Source organism: Engraulis encrasicolus, chromosome 7, assembly GCF_034702125.1.
Source record: "Engraulis encrasicolus isolate BLACKSEA-1 chromosome 7, IST_EnEncr_1.0, whole genome shotgun sequence".
Classification (NCBI taxonomy): Eukaryota; Metazoa; Chordata; class Actinopteri; order Clupeiformes; family Engraulidae; genus Engraulis; species Engraulis encrasicolus.
In genome coordinates, this window is record NC_085863.1 from 35,067,189 (window position 1) to 35,091,547 (window position 24,359).

General features: G+C 44.1%; 3 protein-coding genes across 8 annotated transcripts in view; 1 reads left to right on the forward strand and 2 right to left on the reverse strand.

Annotated features, from left to right (window-relative positions):
* Positions 1 to 6,351: 6,351 nt before the first annotated feature.
* Positions 6,352 to 10,965, forward strand: eva1c (eva-1 homolog C (C. elegans)). The gene is made up of 8 exons (XM_063203322.1): positions 6,352 to 7,061; positions 7,412 to 7,617; positions 7,804 to 7,927; positions 8,034 to 8,183; positions 8,358 to 8,501; positions 8,890 to 8,967; positions 9,072 to 9,167; positions 9,685 to 10,965. The coding sequence occupies exons 1-8, from the start codon at positions 6,944 to 6,946 to the stop codon at positions 10,086 to 10,088; spliced, it is 1,320 nt and encodes a 439-aa protein (XP_063059392.1). The 5' UTR covers positions 6,352 to 6,943; the 3' UTR covers positions 10,089 to 10,965.
* Positions 10,966 to 11,062: 97 nt separating this feature from the next.
* Positions 11,063 to 15,244, reverse strand: cfap298 (cilia and flagella associated protein 298). Its single transcript, XM_063203323.1, has 7 exons — positions 14,704 to 15,244; positions 14,432 to 14,599; positions 14,236 to 14,303; positions 13,773 to 13,931; positions 12,275 to 12,406; positions 11,898 to 11,993; positions 11,063 to 11,432 (listed from the first exon to the last, which is right to left on the reverse strand). Exons 1-7 carry the CDS (start codon positions 14,840 to 14,842, stop codon positions 11,319 to 11,321), a joined length of 876 nt encoding a protein of 291 aa, XP_063059393.1. The 5' UTR covers positions 14,843 to 15,244; the 3' UTR covers positions 11,063 to 11,318.
* Positions 15,245 to 19,391: 4,147 nt separating this feature from the next.
* synj1 (synaptojanin 1) overlaps positions 19,392 to 24,359 on the reverse strand; it is a 36,776-nt gene continuing 31,808 nt past the window's right edge. For all 6 annotated transcript variants that reach the window (XM_063203321.1, XM_063203320.1, XM_063203319.1 and 3 more), the window contains 3 exons: positions 23,216 to 23,402; positions 22,531 to 22,904; positions 19,392 to 20,575 (listed from right to left, as the gene is read on the reverse strand). In XM_063203321.1, the coding sequence (XP_063059391.1) occupies positions 19,502 to 20,575; positions 22,531 to 22,904; positions 23,216 to 23,402 (1,635 nt within the window). In that variant the 3' untranslated portion in view covers positions 19,392 to 19,501. The remainder of the gene's footprint in view (positions 20,576 to 22,530; positions 22,905 to 23,215; positions 23,403 to 24,359) is intronic.

Here is a 24,359-nt window from a genome sequence, read left to right on the forward strand (position 1 = left end):
TTTTTGTGTGTGCCAGGAACAATGTAAACAACTTTGACATTGTTTTTTCATTCATAGTACATCTTGTACTAATGGCACGTGTCCTTATTAAAGCCAGGTAAATGAATGAAAGAAAACAAAGAGGTTGAATCTGAACAAATGACCTCCACTGAGACGTCCATGCCTGTCAAGCCATTATTGATGCCCTGCATGGCACATTACAAGGTGGATACTGTATCTAATTCTTTCGGAGCGCAGCTTAGAGATTCACTCAACTGGGGGCATTTGTTGCTTCAGACAATCCTATTTGCTACAAGAAACCGAGTCCAGGCGACAAAAGAACTTGGTCCCGCCCCGCCTCAGTCGAGCCGAGTACTTGAGCTGGAGCGAGAAACACGTCATGTCTGAAACTTAAAGGTGGTTGGGTTCGGCGGGCTGACTGGCTCGCTGGCTGACTGGCGGCACTGAGCCAGTTGTCCCCGCGCGACAGCATCGATGCCAGTTGCAAGATTGCCACCCTATTGCTTCATCAGGAGGTCAGAGGATCTGAGGATACGTACTGTAGTAGATGTTGTTTTCTTTCTCTAGACAGAATGTCTTGCATTATTTACCCCCTTTGCCCCCGGTGTTTCGGGATCACTTAGCACAAGATGTTAGACGAGGACGGGGGGCATAGGGGAAGAGGCACATACAGTGGGGATGGTAGTGTTGATAGGAGGGAGGGAGTAGGGAGAGGGAGTGGGTACAGGCACCAGCCCAATCTTTTCAATGCTCTTGCAAGGGCATCGTCTGTGATTTACTGAGGTGGCATGGATACAGTCCATTAGGAGGGGTGCAGCAGCAGAAAAAAGACAGAAAAAAACGGTGCGCCGTCACTAAGTAAGAGACGGGACTGGACACCAGACAAAGGAGATGGCGGGAATGTTCCCGCCAACACCAGTCCAGACCGACCCCCTTTTTTTGGGGCGGATGAGAGAGGGGGGGTCTTTGGTACCCGGCACGCCCCCCCCTCCTCCCTCTTACCGCCTCTCATTGAAGGAAAGCAAGAAGCATGTCACCCCCTGCTGATGACAAAAGCCATGCTTGTTGTTGTTTTGGTGTTTGTGTCTGTGTGCCGTGGGTGTCTGCACACGCGTACTACATGCATGTTTGTGTATGGATGTGGTGTTGCTCGTGGAATCAGAGCAAAACAAGAGGGGGTACAAGAGCGAGAGAGAGAGAGAGAGAGAGAGAGAGAGAGAGAGAGAGATAGAGAGAGAATGAGAGAGAAAGGGAGAGAGAGAAAGAGGAGGGGGCAGGGAAGGTATAGGGGGAGGGGGGTCGTCAGAGATGAGGCGAGGAGAGGAGGAAGGGGAAGAGAAAGACAGAAAAACACACTGAGGAGATTAAAAAGGAGGGAGGAGGGGGTGGAGGAAGAGAGAGGCAGGCTCCACCCAGCCCCTCCCCCTGGCAGCCAGGGCGGCGCACGGTTCGTGCTAACGTGGGATGACAGGCGTGCCGGCGAGCGAGCTGGATGGCTGGCTTGCGGCAGGGGGAGATGCTGACGCGTTGGCAACAGGCTCTCAGCGTAAGCAGCACGTGGGCACTTTGTTTCCATCGCAACTGCCCTTGGATACAGCGTGCTGGTTGGTCTGAGCAACACCACCACACTCTCGCCTTCAATATTTTAGCTGTTGTTGTTATGCTAGTCTCTCTGCCAGAGTCGAAGGCGGAGGAGGTGGGGAGGGGGAAGCCTTCCAGCTAGCGCGGGCCGGCGAGGAGGGCCTTTTTCCCGCCCTCACTCAAAGTGTTGCTAGGCACATTACCGGGTAAACAAATGTGCTCCAGTCTCCCAACCCTCCCCAAAAGCACAGCAGTGAGATGATGCTGTCTAGGGGCCAACAGTGTTTGATGTGTCTGACCGGTGTTTAAACAGTGCCATCTGTAAGACAGTCAGTCAGTCAGTGTTTTTTCCCCCCGCTTTTTTTTTTTTTTGAAAGAGAGTGCTATATGAAAAAGGGGAAAAAACAGACAGCATCATTCTTGCATCATCCAAATGTGAACTAAAAAAACAAATCAGGGTTTCAAATTCAACGTAGCTAAAAATCAGGTCACATGCAGATAAGTCTCAAAGACATCATTGTTCGTATTGTATTGTTTGTGCCAAGTTATTTCAAAGGCCAACATCCTCAGACACGTTTACGCCTGAAGCACTGGAAACTTTTGAAGATGTTGGCAATTATTGAAGGTGGCTGGCAAAATGTCACACGTGACAATCGTAAATACTTCTGAGTAATTATCGTGTTTTGCGATATGAATCATGTCAGCTCAAATGAACCCTTTTATTTAGGTGTACTTGACATTTTGGGTTCATTGTTTTGTTTTGTTTTTCAACTGCTGCGATAAGAGGTTTTACTGGTAGTTAATAACCAAGAGGGGCCAAACGGTTAATCACGAAACCATTTATCTTCTCAAATGGCACCAATAATCAAAATGGAACGGTGCTCATTTATTTACAATTGTGCTTGTTTAAAGAGTAAGCAGTAAAAGTGAATGTTTAGGGCTTGATTACACCTGTGGTGGTTCGTCAGCAAATGGGTAGCCATCCGGAAAGTCGAGACACACAGACAGACACACAGACAGACAGACAGACAGTCCTTCATTATTGATGAGAGGGTACATTAAAGAAATGCATGACATGAGATGAACGCTTTCATTATTCATGCAGGGGTACTTGTTGATCATTTTTGGCGGGCAGGTATTTGAAAACAAGATATATTTGGTCAAAATAAGCAATATGATGAAAGGCCAATTCAATTAGAACCCAGAGCAGCTCCTGGTAAATAAGATGGATTGTGAATAGAATCTTTGTAAAAAAAAAAAAATTCTGCAGAATCCTACATGGGACAATGGTCTAAACTACTATGACTTTCTGAAGTCCCTTCAACAAAAGAATGACAAAGAATGAAATGCTGTGCCACCAAACTGTCATATAGTTTGTATACACCTACTGCATGTGCAACAATGAAGCTTTTTTCCAGAAGATTTAGGCCTATGTCAGCTTCTTTTTGACCACGTCTACTGATATCGGGATAATGATTAAAGTAAAATGGATGACTTACTATTTACAATGTGGCCTACGAAAAGAGAGCGCTTTGCAAATGTTTTTAGAGGCCTGTTGATTTGAGAACAGACAGACAGACAGACAGACCTCCATTATTGATGAGAGGGTACATTAAAGAAATGCATGACATGAGATGAATGCTTTAATTATTCATGCAGGGGTACTTGTTGATTCTTTTTGGCGGGCAGGTGTTTTCTACTACTGTACTGTATTTGAAAACAAGATATATTTCGTCAAACTAAGCAATATGATGAATGGCTTTGGGGCCGTAGCATGTCAATATGATCTCACTTAAGCACTTGACAGCTATTGAACATATTGACAACAAAATCGAATCGAATATGAAGAGCAAACCGCTCACTTTGGGAAAGCATAGCAATAACGACTTCTGTAACTGTAAGTTCATTAGGGTATCTTCTCATTAGGATCACACTGTGATCAATGCCATAGATGTGGTGGTGTGTTATTTCAATTAGGCCTAATCTATAAATTGATATTACAATTGCGGCTATGTGGTAGTGGTGACAGATCATTGTGAGTGATGGAATCAGAGGCTTATTGCGAGATGTAGTTATTGAGAGTGTTTTTTATTGCCCACATATTTCATATTTACTGCTGCCGGGTTGTTTTTTTCAAATGATGTTCTCACCTATTGTTCCCGAAGCACACCCCTCCTACAGTAGATGCTGACCATGCACTAACTCGCCACCGCCCCCTACTGCTCCTACACGCTCATTGCGCCCCCATGGTGCTGCTGGTAATGAAATTAATAACAGCTTCTACTCATGCCATTCCAATAGATGGATTGTCAATAAAAAACAGCTATTTTTCTTGCTTTCTCATGTAATTACATACCATACTGTACGTAGGGATATTGATTTTACAACAGAATTTACACGCACAGCAGTGCTTAAAAGCACATGTTATTGCTATAATAATATTCATGAATGAATGAATGGATGCATGAATGGATGTATGCATAGACGGATGCATGGATGAATGAATGAATGATCGAATGAGCATATAAACGCATAATCTTGACATTGAGGCGACAATGCCAGGGAAAAAGAGAGAACCAAGAGGAGGCTGTGAGAGAAGAGGAGAGGAGAGGAGAGAGGGAACAAAGCTCTGTGAGAAAATACATGTCCAGGCACGCCTCTCTCAGGTACAGCTCATTAATCACTGCCAATCTCTCGCTTCCCTTATACGCACAGCGCCATCTGCTGGCAGAGGACATCTTGTACTCTTTTGATAGTCTTCCATTGTGATAATATTGAAATAATGAGAGAAAATGAACACACATGAAATGCTTTTAGTAAAATAAGATATCTGGAATGTTATTTTAATTTGAATGCCCAAATGACTTGGTAGTTTATTTTTAACGGGCTAGCTGACTGTAAAGCTTAAATTGCTCACAAAAATAGGCAGTTAATATTAATGTTACCATGTACTGGTAGTCTATCATTGTGCCAATATTGAATAGTGAAAAAAATCGAACTCAAATTATTTGATAATTCAAGCTGAGGCTAGCTTTTAAGCTTTAATTGCATGCTAAAATAGCCGAAATGTCTGTTCATGTCAATTTTGTTTCGATAAGTTACAGGAGATCTTTTTAACAGTTTTAATCCATTGATGCTTAAAGCACCTGCAAAAAACGTCTACTGAGGGCCTAAGCCCTTTTTGGGAAAAGCTGCCCTCAACCTATAAAAACCTATATATCTCAGCCTCTCAAGCATATAAAAACATGAAATAAGTTGCATTTAAATGCTAAGACCCTCATCTTGCATTAAAATGTGTTCCTCCTGCTCTAACATACCAACATTTTTTAAATAAAAATATCTCAAATCTCATGAGCCTGAATCTTCTGTCATGCAGCTCCAGACGCCAAAGGTCATTGTTGCACAATCCAACATCCAGCATCAATGGGTATTAATAAAGGCATAGTTATTGAGCATACAGCGTGTATTTTCCAGCTCCATCTGATTTTGTTGCCAATACAATTAGAACCCAGAGCAGCTCTTGGTAAATAAGCTGGATTTTAATAGAATCTTTGTTTAAAAAAAAAATCTGCAGAATCCTACATGAGACAATGGTCTAACATACTATGACTCCCTGAAGCCCCTTCAACGAAAGAATGGCAAAGAATGAAATGCTGTAATGTCTTGTATACACCTAGTGCAGTGTTTCCCAACCTTTTTTGTCCTGCGTACCCCCTAAGCCATTTTGTCATATGATGAGTACCCCCTCGCCCTCACACATGCTCTGTTCCTCTATCCCAATGTGACTACACTCAATATATTTGCTATTATTAAATTTTTCCGCGTACCCCCTGAGGTGTGCTCGCGTACCCCTAGTGGTACACGTACCCCTGGTTGGGAAACACTGACCTAGTGAATGGGTAGCAATGAAGTCCCCCACCCAGGAGATTTAGGCCTATGTCAGCTTCTTTTTGACCACGTCTACTAATATCGGGATAATAATTAAAGTCGACTAAAAGAGAGTGCTTTGCAAATGTTTTGAGTCCTGCTGATTTGAGAAATTCAAAAAGGCCCACCTACATTATGTTCACAATATTTCCCGTTTTCAAAATGAGAAAAAGTGAGTTTGAATATTTGTTGTGGTTGTTATTGTTATGTGGTTTTGTATTTTTTTAGATTCTGCTTGGGTTTTAGGTTGTGTTGAATGGCACATCTATGACATCTATGACTCTGCACTTAACTCAACAGCACCCCCAAGAGCCACGAGCATGCTCACAATATCTCTTCTCCTGTAACATGAGGTGTATTAATATTATATTAGTTACCAGTCATACATTAACTTCAGTAGGCTAGGCCTATACTGGAGATTCTGGTAGGAGGATATTTAAGTGTTTCATAGGCTACTCACGTAGGCTCATGGAGATGATTATCATAGAGTCGTTATTTCAATATAGGCTTGGCGAAAAAAAAAATACTTTTTTTGGAATTAGGAAAACACATGCAAATTATACATTTTTAATAACCACTTATGTGTGTAATTTGCTCAATGGTGGCATAAGGTTAAAGGTCAAAGAGAATGGAATAAGTAGAATGTAAATTTGGTTATGTTTCTCAAATAACAACTTAGTTGGATGAATTGAGGGATGAAAGTCAATATTGAATGCATTATGCACCATGTTTGGAAAAATACAAGCACAATAGAAGGCCCGCGCTTAAGCACACTGATATCTGCAGGGCATCAAAAAAAATGCATCGCCTTTTGGCGCCGTCAAGCGGGTTGCGAGGTGAACGAAATTTCTGCGCAGCTGTTCAACAGCACATGATTTAGTTCTAGTAGTACAACTACGCCGAGCTTTTCCTTGTAGTGCCCCTCGCCACGCCCCCGCTTGGACGCTCTCTTTGCGTTTCTTTTTAAGTCACCAAGATCGCTAGTTGTCGAGAAGTTTTTCATCTGTGCTTTTCTCTTTCTTGCGCGCAGTCGAAAATCAATTGCGATCGAAGTGATACAAAGTAGCTGCGTAGTTGAAGTCAGCATCAACTTGTTGCGTATGTGCAATTTCCTCTCTCGTGCGACAGGGGTTTCCTCACATTGCAATTTTGACAGCAGACATGCAATAGCTGAAATAATCCGTTTTCTGCCTGGTATGTGACCGTACTACAGCTACTGTCACAGTAGTAAGTCTATTGATAGGCTTCATTCTCAGCTTCCATAACTATGTGCTCTACAAGCGTTTTGGTCTTTAGTCATGTCAACTTCTGTACGTTTGGACAGAATCTGAAACAGGACAAAATCTCAGGAGCCTATTCTACCCCTGGACAAGAGCTCGCTTATGAGAACACTGTGATGTGAATAAGTTTTCGAACATGAGCTCAGAGAACGGGAATGCCTACCATGGTCCTCAGCAGTATCCACAGATGCCATTGGTGCCTTCTTATTAAGATAATGTGCTCTGTCCTGCTGCTCTGGACTGAAGACATGGACGCACTGTCAGACTTCTCAAGTAAGTGACACCTCTGAAATATGAAACAAGAATATTACTTTGGCAACTTATTACTAATGATACTAATATTATAGTAGGCTATAAGTAGGCCTGCCTACATTAGTTTATATTAAATTGACTTATAAGGCCTATGCCCTACTTTAATACGTCTGTATAATGCTTAACCTATAACACTCAACTACCAGATACAAAATATTTTCTTTTGCATTTGATTGGTTTGAAATTATTGAAATTATTCAAGTATCTTATATTGACTTACAATATGGTTTTATGTTATGCTTCAATTACTCATAATAAACTACCAGATGGTACATATTTTAGGTCTAATATAGTTTGTGATTATCTTAAAGAGTATTTGACAGACATCATCTCTAGCCACTCTCTGTATGGCTGTGAGGGGGACGCATTGCAACTCCAGTGCCCAAGACACTCCACCATCTCCGTCCTCTCTGCTTACTATGGACTGGCAGACTTTCAGCTCTGCCCCAGTCTCCTTCCCACTGCTCTACTAGGCAAACATCTGAACATATCCTGCAATGCTACGACCGCCTTACAGGTATGATTTTTTTGCTTATTATACTGTAGTATACTAAAGGGCCACTGACAGCTTTGGCTGAGCCTGGGACAAAGTTATCTGAAAGGTCTGCCCGAGGCGATAAACCAAAGAGGAATAAGCTATTGATGTGTTTGGGTCTGTTAGTGATCAAGTCTACTTGGGTTGTGTATGTGGTTTGGTACACAGAAGATACTGTCGGAATGCCAAGGCCACAGACACTGTCTTCTCCAGGTTAATCATCGTGTATTCGGGAGGGATCCTTGTCCTGGACACTCAAAGTACCTTTATGTCACCTACAAATGTAAACCAAGTAAGTGCTCCAACTGTAATTTTGTTGTTTTTAGAGATGACGTTTACTTTGAAATCCCACTATAGCGTGTAATCTGTAACACTGATTATTACACTCATTTTGTTAGTGGAACACAAAAGAAGGGTGGGTTGTGAGGGAGAGAACGTCCTACTGCACTGCAAACATCCCCGAGTTTTGATCGTTTACTCAGCGGTGTATGGCCGACAGGTGGAAGACAAAGATGTTTGCAGTTCGACCTATGAACCGCCTCCATTTGGTGAGAGCTCAATTTGCTTTAATAAACCTTGTGTTGACAAATCTATCAATTTCGGTAAGCCTGAATGTTTCAAATGGTCAACATTCCATGCATACAAGAAAATGTTTTTATTGTAATGAATACTTCAAATTCTTTTTACCCCTCTCCCTTTCATTTTTTTCCTCTTGGAAACAGAATGCCTCTTCTTTGGGGCTGCACACACAGTGTCTAAGAAATGTAATGGAAAGCAAAGGTGCTTTATCACAATCAGTGACCACATTTTTAAGGACCCGTGCCCACCAAGAACAACAAAATATCTCACGATTCTCTACTCCTGTGGTAAGAATTGCTTACTGCCAACGACATACACCACAATGAATGATTTGTGGGGGATTTTATCTGACTGAGAATGATAAAAAGTTAGAGTACAGCATTGTACATTCATTGTAATCAGACCTTTCCCAGACCAACATAACTATTAAAGTATTCATTGTGTAACAACAGGAAATCACAAAAATAAAAAAACGAAGAATAGTTGTACATGAGTAAGAATAGAAAGTGAGCTAAGCGACTACAGATATCTGTAACCTTCTAAAACTTCCTGCAATTGGCTCCAGTGTTGGCAGTGGCAAACCACCCACGTCATTAACCATAAATCTGCATTCAGTTTTATTTAACATGAAAGACTACAATCCAGGTAAACATTGTATCTCTTGTTTGTGCACAGTACCACAGGTATTGGTGAAAGAGGTAGACCCAAACATTTTCAAATCAACTGTGATACCGCAACACAACATTGTGAGAGGTAGGTGGAAATGAAAGAAATGTGGTTAGGCTTTCATTGTTTTTCATTATCGTGACGAACATAGTGATAAATATTCAAGTCACTTACCCAACTCAATCTGTCAGATTCTCTGGTAACTCCAAAGGTTGAAGGTTCGAGGCTGCCAGAAAACCGTGGGATTATCCTGAGCAACTCACTGACGATATACGGTCACATAAAAGGTAAGACACCTTTCATTAGCAAAGAGCAGAGGACAAAGTTAAAAGGTGCACTGTGTAATATTTTTAGTAGTTTATTTCCAGAATGCATGCTGCCCATTCACAAATGTTACCTTTTTCACAAACACTTATCACCTCCATCAAATTGGAAGCATTCATTATGACTGGAAAAACTGCACAATAAACATTTTTAGCACAAAACTTACTGTACTTTGGTCATACCACTAAATTCATACAAGTCATTTACCATAAATATTAATTTCAATATTCATGAAATCATCAAATTTGACAATAGGCAGCACAGTTTCAATGAGCTAGTTGCAATAGCTTCTCGGGTCACCATCCTACACAGTGCACCTTTAAACAATGATTCAGTATACGACTCTGGAAGTAGAAAGCATTGTGTTGTGAATATCCTCAGTAAACATCAATTAAAAAATGTGTCCTCAATATGTTGAAATAGTGCTCACTTGAAAACAAAAATGTCCACCTTCCCTGCACCGTCTGTATCCCCAAACAGAGCACCCGGACAAGGCTGCCTTACTCTTCATCTCCAGCGTGTGTGTGGGCCTGCTGGTTCTACTCCTAGCCGTGTCTGTACGACTGTCCTGCAACAGCACCACGCACACCTGGAAGAACCACAACTTAAACAGGACACTGTTGAGCCGGGTAGAAGACACGAGTGAGGAAGACAATGATTCTGATGAGACGGACAGTGAGGAGAGTGCTGATGAAGAGTCAGTGACTCTTATGGACAGCTCTTTTCTGTCAGGAAGTGACAGGAAGCCATTGTACTGCTGGGAGGAGGTGACATACACCACAGAGGCTGCCGAGCTCATGGAGAGGATTGAGCGGCGAGAGCTGGTGATTCAGGAGATCTGGATGAACTCTTACATGAATGGTGCCTCATGTGGACACCTTTGACCTATACCCTAAAAATAACAAAATCTACACACTGATGAACACTTCCAAACAATATATAAAGTTGATATTATAAACAAACTCAGTTTATCAGTGTGCAGAGTCGGACTTTGCAACATCTTTGTAGTTTAATCATTTTGGTCCATCACCTACTTTGGCACCATAGCCCCTTAATGCATGTCGTACCTCCGCTGGCACCCTGTAATAGTCATTGAACAGTTAACTACCATAGTACTACAATGACAGCCTTTAGTAATGTACTACGTCATTGGTATTCTGGTGACAGCAAATTTATAACGCCGTGTCTAAATGGCCTAAACCTACTCACTGGAACAGTATAGCACCTGAGCCCTGCGGCATTCATGATGATCTCCCTTGGGGTAAAGCACATTTTAAAGAGCTAAACAGGAGCAAAACCGATTCAGAATCCTACATCATTCTTAGATCATTAGGAGAACAAACTACAACGGCTTTCATTCACATTTGCATCAAACTAAAACAATAAAAAATATATTATATCGTCAACTTTTGTTCATACATCAATTCACACAGTAGCTGCGTCAGAGCTTTCTGGAGCCTCGAAACAGCATGATATCATTGAGAGAGAGAGAGAGAGAGAGAGAGAGAGAGAGAGAGAGAGAGAGAGAGAGAGATAGTCTTCCCCAATAGGAAAGATTGTGTGTGAGCCCCTATCATTTCCACTGGAAGGGCCTAGGAGAGAGCTTAGCAACAACATCCTGCCTGTAAACAGCACTGCATCTCAGCTGTGCCAGCACCAATGGCACGGACAAAGAGAGGAAAAGGAGGGATACATCCTCACTCTGACTGAAACACTATGACAAATAACCGGGCCAGGGCCTCCTCAAGAGATCGGCTGAGTCACTGGTGTGGTGAGTGAGACACCTGGTCACATAATACGAATCCATCATGATGTGCTCTATGAGCCAAATGCTGTCAAAAATACAAACACACACAGATACAGTTAATCACAGCTTTATTTTCCACCCACAATAATTTACAACGTGTATGTACAATTCAAAAACATGTGGGTCAAAAATAGGAAGACTGAGGGAAAAAAAATCAAGATCAGATCGCAGATAAGAGATAGGGTGATGTGAAGTAGAGCAATCACAGTAGGAAGTGAGAGTGGATAAGGGATTCTCACGGCTACTCCTCTGAGATCTTGTTGACAAGGCCACTGTATCAGTCAGTCAGTCTCTGAATTTAGGCTTATCATCTCGGGCCCCATTTGATGTTGGTCAAGCCTTGGAACTGCTTCTTCAGGGCCTGCCTGTCTGACCAATCCGAGTGCAGATGGGCGTCGTCGTCATCTGCTTCTTCCAGTTTCTAAAATTAGAGACAAAGCTGCTTAGACAAAACAACAACATTCAGAGAAAAGTCTAGTAATGTGTGCTAACGAATTGACAGTTAATTTTGGATGAAAGCAAAAGGGACTCTACGCATCATCCAGCAACTGGCAGGTGCTTCACAGTAGGACAGTGCTTGCGAAGGAAGAGCTGGAGCACACTGCAACTTGGAGGAGAATTCTAGCCAATTTCAATGTGCAGTTGCAGCCTGAATTATTCTTTAATCTGTTATCTTTCTTTTGAAATCTCCAGCTCGTCCTTCACATTATTTATTCTGGGCAGTGGCAGAACAACTGCCCACAGGGCACGACACTGATAGGGTCCCGTACACAGCGTGCAAGGTTACAACAGGCCCCCAAACACCAATACAGGAGGGCCGTGGCCCCCAGGGCAAATGTCCTGCTGTCCTGCTATACTGTAGCTCCGCCCCTAATTCTGGGCCCACCTTGAGTTCTTCTTGTCGCCTGTGGTAGTGCATCATCATCTGCTTCTGCTGTTCCTCATTAACCAGCGGCTCTCTCCCTGGCGCCCCCTGGCCTCTCTGTGGAGAAACACATACTGCACGTTTCACATTCCCCTGGCATGGCGCTCCCACATCCACAACAGGCCAAGAGCTAATGGCAGGCAGGAAGCAAGGCAGGTAGGTACTGTATCCAGGGCCACTGGCAGCTTTTCTTAGGTCCAGGACAATGTAATGGGAAAGGCCCTCCCCTCAATGCATATATTATGTAATAAGGACCCAATTATGGGTCCCTCCTCTCCCTGGGCCCGGGACAACGGATCTGTTTGCTCCCCCCTGTCGGCTTCCCTGACTGTACCTACCTTTTGTAGTTTGACCACAATCTTGGTCTTCTCGTTTTTGCCAATGTAGTCCTGGAGCTTCTTGCCACGCTGCATTTCTTTGCCTGCCCACCAGAGCTGGGCCTCTTCAGCTGGGATCACTTGGAGAGATGCCTGCATTGTGGAGAAGGAATAAAGGGTTTCTCTCTCTCTCTCTCAAAAAAATATTCCGCTGCACAAAATAATAACATTCCCTTGTTCTCATCCTGCCATACAAGTTAACAGGAAAGCCGTAGGCTGGCAGTTCAGATCAGCTGAAAATAAGTGTTTCTGGTCTGACTTTACTTGGAATCACTTGAAGAGACGCCAAATTTTTTTTCTCTATTTTCCCCCCAAAAACAATCTTTGAAGAAAAGCTACTGAAGTTGTTGGACAGGACCTGGAGTCACAAGAAAGCCTGCATGATGACTGATCTGCCATAAATAAATGCCTGCCTTTGGTTAGAAAAAGCAATAAGAGGAGGCAGGTAGGAGTTGTGTCGTAATTTTGGGGATTTTATGCCTTTATTTGGACAAGACAGTGAGAGTGTGACAGGAAATGAGTGGGCGAGAGAGAGGGTAAGGATTGCAAATGGATCTCGGGTAGGACTCGAACCCTGGACCACGGTGTAATGGTACAGCGCCTCAGCCCATTGAGCCACCGCGCCCCTGTTTTTATTATTATTTTGTTTACAGCCTATTGGTTGCTCATCTCAGTGAAGCAGCTGCACGTTTTTTTCCTAATTTTTTCCGACTTGGCCACCTAGCATACCTTAAAACTTTGCGGAAATTATGACGCTCATGTGTTGAAGCACATAGGGCTGCATGTTGGTATGAATTGTGCTATACAAGTAAAATTCTTAATATTTTTATTTTCACAGAACACAGGCATTGAGCAATTTACGTATTGCTCAATTGCTCCTGGTGGCAGGGTGGTACCCTGCGTGGAAACCACAGCCACCAGTGTTTGGATATGAATGTGAATGGGTGAAAGTGTGGCATAAATGTTAAGCGCTTCGAGTGCTCGAAGGAGTGGGAAAGCAGTCCATTTACCATAACCAGTCATGGGTGAGCGGTTAGGGCGTCAGACTTGCATCCCAGAGGTTGCCGGTTCGACTCCCGACCTGCCAGGTTGGTGGGGGGAGTAATCAACCAGTGCTCTCCCCCATCCTCCTCCATGACTGAGGTACCCTGAGCATGGTACCGTCCCACCGCACTGCTCCCCATGGGGCGCCACTGAGGGCTGCCCCCTTGCACGGGTGAGGCATAAATGCAATTTCGTTGTGTGCAGTGTTCACTTGTGTGCTGTGGAGTGCTGTGTCACAATGACAATGGGAGTTGGAGTTTCCCAATGGGCTTTCACTTTCACTTTCATAACCCTTTACAGTGTTTGGATATGAATGTGAATGGGTGAAAGTGTGGCATAAATGTTAAGCGCTTCGAGTGCTCGAAGGAGTTGGAAAGCACTATACAAATGCAGTCCATTTACCATAACCCTTTACCTGTGTGCCGGCCAGGTCTTCTTTATCCTCCAGCTCCATGCGGATGGGGTCGTGTGGGGGGAGCCCCATGGGGTACACAATCATGACCGCCCCCCGCAGGAGGTCCAGGGCCTCCTTTACCATCTCCATGGTTACGCATACATTGGCCTGGGCCTGCTTCTACTCAGTACAACATCAGGACAAAAAAGGGAAAAAAATAATAATAGAGGGATTTCAATAGGGACCTTTGGTGCTCGGGGCCTTAAAAATGCATTAACATTGCATCACATGCTATGTCCAACACATAACAACAGAAATAAGCACTACAACAGCAATACATAATGCATTACATTATTATAATGCATTTACCATTAAAGCATGATGAAGACTAAGATTTTGACTTGGCTGGCCTGTTGTTTAGTCCGGAAACCTCTCACTGCTGTACATAATTTGCATGTTGAGGTTTGAAATGTGCACTGCTTACCTTTGAGACTAAGGCCTTGGCTTCTTCCATTGTCTTCTTTAAAACATCTTTCATTTTATCATTTGGAGCTGTGTACAGAGGAAATAAACAAGTGTGAAACTGAGCATGTAGTGATAGAGAGAGAGAGAGAGAGAGAGAGAGAGAGAGAGAGAGAGAGAGAGAGAGAGCGAGAGCAGCAGAATGAACATTCTCTCACCTTGTCCATTCCTAAGTCCGATGTCATCCTTCTTTAATTCTGCACCTCCACTGGGTATGCACGTATCCTCCCATTCATCCACAAGTTTCAGGTCCACTAACTGTTCGGCTGTGAGCCCCTGCATATTTGGTGGTAGTGTGATGCCATGTTCTGCAAGCTGTGGTATTTCTGCAAAATAAATACGCAGCACATTCACATTTCAGTAGCTGCTGTAAAGGAAAACTAGATATCTGTTATGAGTTGGGTGGAGATAGGATGGCATATCATCTGACCTGAGCAAATTCTCTCCACTTTCAGCTTTCCATTGTAGATGGCTGTGACTTGTTCAGTTACAGTTTCCAATGGGACGTCGACAGTAATAGTGAATAGAAACTGACTCTCATCCCCTCGTTTCACGTGCAACTGGACCATGTTCAGTGTCTTCGAATCGTCTCAGCAACAGTAAAAAGGCGCAATCAGCATACAGACAAATAAGTATTCCTCAGTCAGTGGTTTGGCTGATCAACACGAAGGCTACAAAATACAATCCTTTGCTTTGGTGCCGCTTCTTATGCGGTTACTATGGAAACCTGACACAAAACTGTTTTCGAAGGTGCAGCTATCTCGTGGCCACTGCTAGATCCCGTTTGACAGCCACCACTCGCGCGTGCGTTTCTAACATGCAACGTACTCTATCTAAACACATACACAGACACAGCAGTGATTTCGCAAATTAACCATTATAGCTCGAACTTACAGTTGAAAACATGCTCTACACATCACAGGTGCCTTTGCTCACACGACTGCAGTAGCTAGCTAACTTCCGTCCACTTACTTCCGACAAATTACCGTAATATTCCTATGAAAAAGCCCCACACATTCTTCCCACAAAGTATGGTGTATGTGCACCATATGTTTTAGTCATCATGAGTGCGTCTTAATAGGACCTTGCCTCCTCCACTTGCGCTTGTCTCCTCGTCCCGCCTCCTGGCCCCTCCTTCGTGGAGAAAACGATAGAGTTTCCCAGCTGTCAGCCTGCCTAGCCACAACAACTTTTGAGGGACTGTTTTTCATTCACCATCCCAATTGCAAAAGAGAAAAAGACTCTACAATTGAGCTTTTGCAAGATATTGAAATATAATGCTGTTGTCAGTGATGTCATCATGACGAGAAACAAGTGGAGGAGGCAAGGTTGCATATTAAGATGCACTCCTAGTGTCATTCAGGAGAAGGAATGGTGAAAGTATTGCGATTATGATTGTTGTAGAGGCTGTAACAAACACCCCAAGCTTGTTGGCTTCTGCTCGTTTTTAGAATCAAGAGCAGTCTAAACTACAAAAAAGAAAGCATATAATTGCCCTGTTAAAATAATGGTTGTGATTAAGATTTTACTTTTTAATAAACTTTTTTTTTGTTTCATGACTAACACCCATTTTTGCACCTGTCTTGGCACTACTGCAAGGACGGATATGCCTACTACTACTCAGTAAAATTCACACACAAATCAGTTTTGATATATATGTATTTATTATTGCATACATACAACACCAATTGCTCCATACAGAACTGTGCACTCAGTTTTTGCACACAAATCACAGAAGTTTAAATACTAATTAATGCTCTGCAGTTTCCTGGTTTTCTTTGATATACAGAATATGGTCAACAACAGGAATTGTCTCACTACTGGTTAACAGCTACAGGGGGACATTCACCTCACAAGTGGACTTAGAGCGTCCTATAAAATCTGGCCTTTTAAAGTAAATGTGATCCCATGAGCTTCCGGCTCCACACCGCGCAGACGGAATGCTCCTATTTCACTGTACAACCCAAAACACAATCGAAGTTCCCCAGAAATTACTATCGAATGATGAGATATCAATATCACACCAACTGAACTACTGTACCTTGACACTGTGTTACAAAAACAACCCTGTTCATTGAAGTGTAAATACAGACAGTGACTGTTGCTGAACAAACAATGCACTGGGATTTTGCATCAGAGGTCATTCTTCTAGCCTTCTAGCCGGTTTTAACACAAAGACTTCTCTGAAGAGCAGAAGTCCACCAAACCGACCATCTCAATGTTTAATGGTGCAAATAAATGACTAGACCCATGGGGGGGATTTATGCAATGCTCCAAAAACACAACCTTTCTTTCCCACAGCCTCAAGATAAAGACATCAACTGATGTTCATATAATGCATGTACAGTTACATGTAAACCCAACAAATACAGAAAGAGTAGGTAGTACAATAATAAAAGTACAATACTGACGTCACTGCTGTTTTTTTGACAAGACCACATTTCAAAACACGCACATAAAACTTTTTGGTGGCATGGTTTAGAATGCTGTGTAACGTGTGTGAAGAAAGGGCATGGTGTGGAAAAGCAATAGGCTGATAATATCAATGTTTCCAATACCCAGGACTGATTAAAAAAAATGTCCATCATACAATAAAACATTATTTTGAATACTAAGTATTCAACATGGTCACTCACGAAATCAAAAATATGTGCTGAACCTTTGGGGATGACACCAGAAGAGTCATGGAAAATAACAATGGCTTAAGAGGCGCCATCGTTTAAAAAAAAAAAAAGTTCTTGCAATGTGTGTGGGGGAATGTGGAGGAATCCAAGAACAATAGATAACTGGCAGTGCTGAAAACAATCCGTTTACATAAACTCCTGCAGAGAGATAGATATAATAGATTTAAAGCAGTCAAGCAGCATAAGTGTGATAACCACTGCATAAAAGTGCATGCTTGCTCCGCTGTCTATGATCCAGTGAGTTTGACAGGTTATTGTAATTGTGACACAGCAAGCACCCAAAACAGGGGGTCACATCTGCTTTCTATATTAGCGGAAGTTTTTCTTTGAGAAAACAACGTAATCCGGTAACAGCCCACACACTTGCATGTACACAATAATGTACCTTGTAAACTGAACACAGAACTCTTTTCCAGGTTTTAATTAAAAAAAAATAGAGAGGGTATTTTCTTTTTTGAAAATGAACGATGGCCATCACTAGGGGGTGAAACCTAAGTAAAGCAAGCACAGGGTTCAATTGCTTTCTCACATACATACACTCGCAAAGTACAAACAAACGCACATCAACACCAACATGGACCACAGCTTTCTACTGATAATGTCAGGATATCAGACCTTGAAACATAATTACACCACATTCAGTAAATATACAGCAGTTCTGGCCCGATGCTTTGGATCAGAAGAAAACAGAAGCATGAAAACACACAAAGTTGGAGAGTTGAGTAGCACAAAGAAGTAATTATGCCCGTCAGACTGATATGCACTCCCAGTCAAGCAAAAAGCAAAACCTCGAACTTTGGTGTCAAAACACAAAACGTGACAGCCCAAATGACTGATTTCTTTTTCAGTGCATCTCAGATATGACATATATATACCATAAATATTTTTCTATATACTGTATATATACACACTTAATTTTGCTGGTTTCACAATACCTGTATATGGAAAGAAAATGCAGCTTTAAGTTAGTAAGTGAAAAATACAGAATGGACACAAATTGACTTGGTCAGTGAGGTGTGGATATATCATATATGACACTGGCTGGCATTTGAAGTAAAGGGGGCCAGTATCTGTCTGTCAAAGGTTCACTGGTCAACTCTTAACCCTGCGAACACATCAGAAGAGACCAAAGCTACAAAGAGTCGCTGGAAGGAGCGACGCAAGAGATAGAAGCGACAGAGTATGTCAGCTAAAAGCAGAACGCAAGCATTCCAACGTTCCAATTGGCTGTAGCGGCTGTCGCCGTACTGCTATAGCTAATTAGCATAATACTCACTGAAGTTCAGCAACAAACTGACGCTCAAGTCGTTCAAATCTCCTCTAGCCGGCCTTTGTCTCTTCTGTAGCCAGTTCCTCCATACACAGTAAATTACGTCAACAGTGTTGCTCTAGTCGCTTCTGGTATATTCGTGCAATTAGAGACCCTACCAGTAGCTCATAACCGGTAATTTGTGTTCACGACGCACACGCACACACATATAAAGCCACAGCTGAGACGTCACACAGAGCTGAAACTGAACATATACATTCATGACAAAGAAAGCAATTAACAGTGATGGGAAGCCAGGATTCATTTGTTTCACTCCAGTGCCACATATTCCAAATGACCTGGTTTTACCTGTCCACGTCAGTAAGGTGGTCATTCAATCAGACAATCACCTGGTTGAATTTGGCAGGCGAAACCAGGCCATTTGGGATATGTGACACTGGATTGCATAACTACCGGATCCAGGTTGCTCATAACTGGCAGTTAATTAAACGTGTGGGTTTGGCTACAGCCCTTGTGCATCCCTCTCAACGATACGGTGACAGTGTTGCGATGATAAAGTGGCCATAGGCCTAGCTAAGGGTAGGTCACTGCGGCATTCATGATGATCCCCCTTGGGGTAAAGCAATATCACTCCTGTTTTATGTGCATGATAAAATCACTAAAAACGTAAAATAAAACGAGTAACAAAAATATTCTTTCAGGGGCATAGCATGATATTTTTTTTTAGGAAAGGAGGATCTGTAAGCTGCTGAAAGCAGTGATCTGTGTGCGCAGTTGGTCCACTTCAAATTGTGCAGACGCTCAAAGCTAAACTGGTAAAACGGTGGCATGGTGACCATTCAAATGGTAGAAGTATTGCACAGTATTTTTTAACCACACATACCTGTGCACATGTATGTGTACACACATATACATATATATTTTGTATTGACAGTTTTCATTAATATAACAAACACAGGCACAGTTCTCCTGTATTAAACGAAAATAACATCTGATTATTGTTCCCCCATCTCGTGCAATGATGTTGCGTCAACTATCCAACATGTTCCTAATGCTAACTGACAAACTCAAAGAGAGTGCTGGGTTTGATAGGGGCATGGGAACCAAAATAAGTTCAGACCTTTCCTATATACCTCACTTTATACAAATCAAAATACACATAAATATACCCAATATGTTTCTCTGTAGACATTAGTTCCCCATTCATCCATACACACACACAAGCAAGCACACACATACACACACACACCCACATACATCCGAATGAACAACCCTCATCTCTCAGTGAACTCGTTGGCTCGTGTGGGGATGTGTGGGTGGTTGGGGTTAGTCCTGGCTGGGAGTGGGGGTGGCAGGGTGGGGAACGCGTTGGTGGTGGAGGAGGAAGACCCCCAGCTGTTCTCGGCGCCGAACCCAGAGCTCGGTGGCTGTGGCTGGGCAAACAACGACGAAGGGTTGGGTGTGGACATGGAGAGGGGAAGCAGAGGAGCTGGGGCGGAGGCCGAGGCCGCCACGGAGGAGGCCTTGGACTGGGAAAGGAAGTCTGAGTCATCCTCGAACGTGACCCACTGCTGCTTGCGAGTATCCAGGACGGGAGCAGGAGCGGGGGCCAGGACAGGGGCGCGGACCGGTGTCAGGACAGGCGCAAGGGCAGGGGCAGGGACAAAGGCGGGGGCAGGGATGGGTGTGAGCGGGGCCATGGGCGTGAGCGAGGGTGGCTGTTGCTGCTGATGGGTGCCGAACGCGGAGGTGGCGGACATGGCAGACATGGTCCGGTGGAAGGCCAGGGAGGCCTGGGCCTGCTGCTGGGCCGAGAAGTCCGGCGTGACGGAGCGGCGTGGCAACTGCGGCTGGACGTGAGGGTGGCTGTGGGCCAGGCCTCCTGTGAAGGGGTTGCTGCTACTGCTGCCGCCGGTGCTGCCGCTGATGGATGTGGAGGCAGCTGGCGTCTCGGCCAGGAAGGGGTTTGGGGAGGCGCGGGACAGGGTCTCCTGGGAGCGGCTGCGCGATGGTACAGGGGGAGGCGGGAGGAGGGTGGGCGTGCCGGCAGAGTCCCGCATGGAGGAGGAGGAAGAGGAGGTGGAGGTGGAGGAGAAGAGGGGGGCCGAGTGGAGGGAGCGGGAGGCCGGGAGGGTGGCGGAGGAGTTGGAGCGGGGGAAGGAGGGCGGAGGAGGGAGGGGGCCAGAACGCAGGGAGCTGCTGCGGGTGAGGGACTGGGTGTTGAGCCAGGCGGAGGGGGCCTGGCCTGGGACCGGGCCGGGGGCGGGGAAGAGGTCGGAGCGGGCGAGCGGGTCGAAGGGGTCTGGTTTCCATTGTGCTTCTTGCTGGAGGCCGTTCAGTCCGTTGATCTGTGAGGAACGAAAAGGGAAGAATTGAATTAAAACAACAGAGTCCACGGTCCAGTCCAAATGTGATGTCTGTCACCACACAGCCATCATACAGTGCCATAGGAAAGTTTGGGCACCCTTTTAGAAAATCACTACATCGGTTTTTGAAGCAGCAATTCAACAATTTAACATGTGTTGAAATGAAGTTGTTACTTTAAAAGCTCAACGAGAGATAAACCGATGTAATCATTTTCCAAAAGGGAGCCCAAACTTTCTCATGCCACTGTATATAATAATCATTGATGACAACCTGGATTCATTAGTTTCGATCAAGTGCCCCACACACATATCGGAAAGGTAATTTGGAATATGTGGCACTGAATTGCAACTAGTGACTCCATCTTGCCCAAGACTGATTAGGACAATGCATACGTTTCTGCAATTGGCTCTAGTATGTTCCTTTACAAGGCAAACTACAAACTAGAATCTAAATATTGTTACTGATAAATAATTCAAACATACAAAATACTAATATCCACAGGGCCTTATGGAAAGACTAGTACACATACAGAGGGCGAGTGACAGGGAATACTAATTTCAATATGGTTATTTACAGATATGACAGTGATAATCATTTACAATGGAGTGATGTGGGTATACAAAACAAAAGTTCAGAACGGGGGTCACAAATTGACAATGCCATTGTTGGGCGGTGATGTGTGACGTGCTAGTGAGTATGCATGTCAGGTGAAATGTCTTGTTGATTGATAACACTGTACAGTATGTGCTGGCGTATGTCAGGTCAGGTGAGATATCACATCAACTGATATGACAGACCAGGTGAATGTGTTGGCTTTCAAGGAGCAATTTGAGGATGAAAGTCCAATTGTCAGAAAGGGACAAGACCAGCACATCCACTTGTTGTCCGTGAACACAAACATAACGGTAAAGTAACAAACAACATGAGAGATAATAATAAAAAAAAAAAAAAAAGTAACACAATCATATGACTGCCTTTAAAAAAAAAAAAAGGAGCGCGGAACAGGGCTTAAACATTTAAAACAACGCACAACTACCACTTAAATGTAACTAAAAAAAATCAACTTAAATGTGAATCCACTCGATGTATGGGCCATGTCTCATACATCTCTGGGGGTGGGAGGTAGAGAATGGGACGGTGCTGTGGAGTTAAGACTAAGGTCTTAAATACCTGTTACCCTGAGGGTTGCTCCTGCTTGTAAGAGAGAGAGAAAAAAAACAAATGTGTACCAGGGGAGAGAGAAGCACCGTTAGTGCAAGCGCAAGAAGAGAGATGCACCGACTTTTACTTTTGAGGGGAGAAGAGAGCAACTGAACTCTGCAAAGGAAAAAAATGCACTGAAGCAGAGTAACACTTCTACTGTATTTTTTGAATCATTTAGCAATTCATGAATATGTTCAGTATCTGTTAAGTGACACAAAAAATGCAGTGGAAATGCATCTCTGTTGAGCTGCACACTTCCGCACAAGCATCTAGAAATTCACGAAATCACAATCGGTTGGATGAGAAAGCTGGAGCAATATCCTGCTGTAGTTCAAACACATCATGCTCAAACACTACAAAGCCTTCATTTTTCAGAGGCAACATTGTACAACTACACAGATTCAAACACTTAAGCCTTTAATTATAGTGCCACTAAGCTCTTCTGCTTCTCATAGTAGCATGCAAGAGGCAGGCACTCCCGCCCGCGTGCTGGTGACATCGCTTGCAAGTGTACTAGGGGGTGATGCAATCAGGGTGTCAGGGTTGTGTCTGAACAGTGCTTGAAGAGATGAAGGCACAGTAGCACCCAGCAGCACACTGTGCTGATTCTCAGTCATCCAGGTCATTTTGGTTAAAAGCAATTCCACTAAGAAATCTGATTACCAGCAACTTGAGATTTTTTGTCAAGGGGCTGGAGTGCCAAGTTATTGGGAAAGCCTAAGCAGGGGCTCACCTGTGTTGCTGGAGGCGCAGCAGCAGGAGTAGGAGAGGGTGCAGCGGCGGCCGGTGCAGGGGCTTGACCTTCCGGGGGCAGCGCCTGGTGGGAGCGGCTGCGTGGCGGAGCCTTGGGGGAGGCCAGGGACTGTGGAGGACCCACCGGAGACGGCGCCAGCGGAGCAGCACCACCAGCAGCCTGCTGGGGCTGCATAGGCAGGATAGGACGCTGCATCTGGGGTTGCATGGGAGCCTGCATTTGGGGTTGCATGGGGGCCTGCATTTGCGGTTGCATGGGGGCCTGCATCTGCGGTTGCATGGGGGCCTGCATTTGTGGCTGCATGGGTGGTGCCATCTGCGGTCTCATTGGTCCTGGTATTGGAGGAGGCGGACCTTTGGAAGGAAGCAACACAAAATATGCTAATGCTGATTGGTGGCACATAACATGAGTTTTTCACAGTGCAAAGGTGTCTGAGATGCAGATCATGAAAACAAAGCATAACTACACTGGATAGAGAGCCAATTTGTCAAAAAATAGGAATGAAAGAAAACAACACGTTACATGGTGCAAAAGTTGCTGATATCCAGAAACCATTAACAGCACATCACTACACTTGAAAGAGAGACAAATAAGACAAAAAACAAATGAACAAGCAAACAACTATTTGTTTTCTGCAAATTCACTAATAATAAGAAGAGCTCACCACCGGCAGGCGGCATGGCTGGTCTTGGCTGGGCTTCGGGGATGGGGCGCGGTGCTCCAGGGTGGTTGTCAGGCGCGGGCCTTGGGGCGCCGGGGTGCACGTCTGGGCTGGGACGGGGAGCGCCGGGGTGGGATGGAGGAGGGGGGCGGGAGACCGGCGGCACACTGATAACTCCAGCACGAGCATTCTACAGAGGGAACAATTAGTTAGTGTTAACAGCAGACATACTGCATGAGCTTTGGTGAAGATAAAAGGTCAGTGAGTAGAACAGTGATGTATGATGTAGATAATAAGGTATGTATACTGATGACTCCAGCACAAGACAAGATGTTCTGAAGTGAAAACACTTCGAGATAGTTCGTGTTTAAGGCCACCTAAGCAGTTTGCTTGTCATCAAGCTGCATCTAAAGATGTCTGGCTGAACATCTAACCCCAATTTGCTTTGGATGTTTGTCATCCCAGACCGCAAGCAGTCCATACAAACATGATTGTATACATACAGTGAGATTTGCTTATGGCTTGTACAGTTTGAGACGACTTGCAAGACTTTGTATTCAGGAATGTTTACCCAGTTTTTGCAATTGTGGCCTTCAGCCAATATCCTGCAGGGGGGCGTCGGGAATGGTTCACTTGTTTGACCAATCAATGAAATTTTAAACATGGCAAAATTTGTTACGGTGATTAAGTAACTCAAAAAAGTTAACTCCTTGAATCAGGTTTGAATTCTCACAAACAATGACTTTGTCTACCCCTAGTGTCTTCCTTAAAACCCACAATGTTAAAAATGTATTACTTCTCCCAACGTGAGGTCAAGGATGTGATCGTCCAAGTTTGTTGTGTGTTCTGTCTGTTCGCCAGTTTGTTCGCTGCTGTGTGCGCGGCCTGCCACAAGGGGCTGCTAAGGAGGTTATGTGCTCGTCCAAGTCTGTTGCCGTTTGCAGTGCATGTGTGTTTCGGTCCCCCAGAGGGTGGAGGTGCATTTCTAGTTTTTTTCTATTTGTATGATACAATGTGACCAGGAATCTTTCATTACATTGTTACCCATCACCCCATGGCTTTAGTGTCCATCAATCTCAAGACATAAAGGAGCCTTTGAAGCGGCAATTGAAGCATTTTTATGCTCAGATGACCCTCATTGCATACA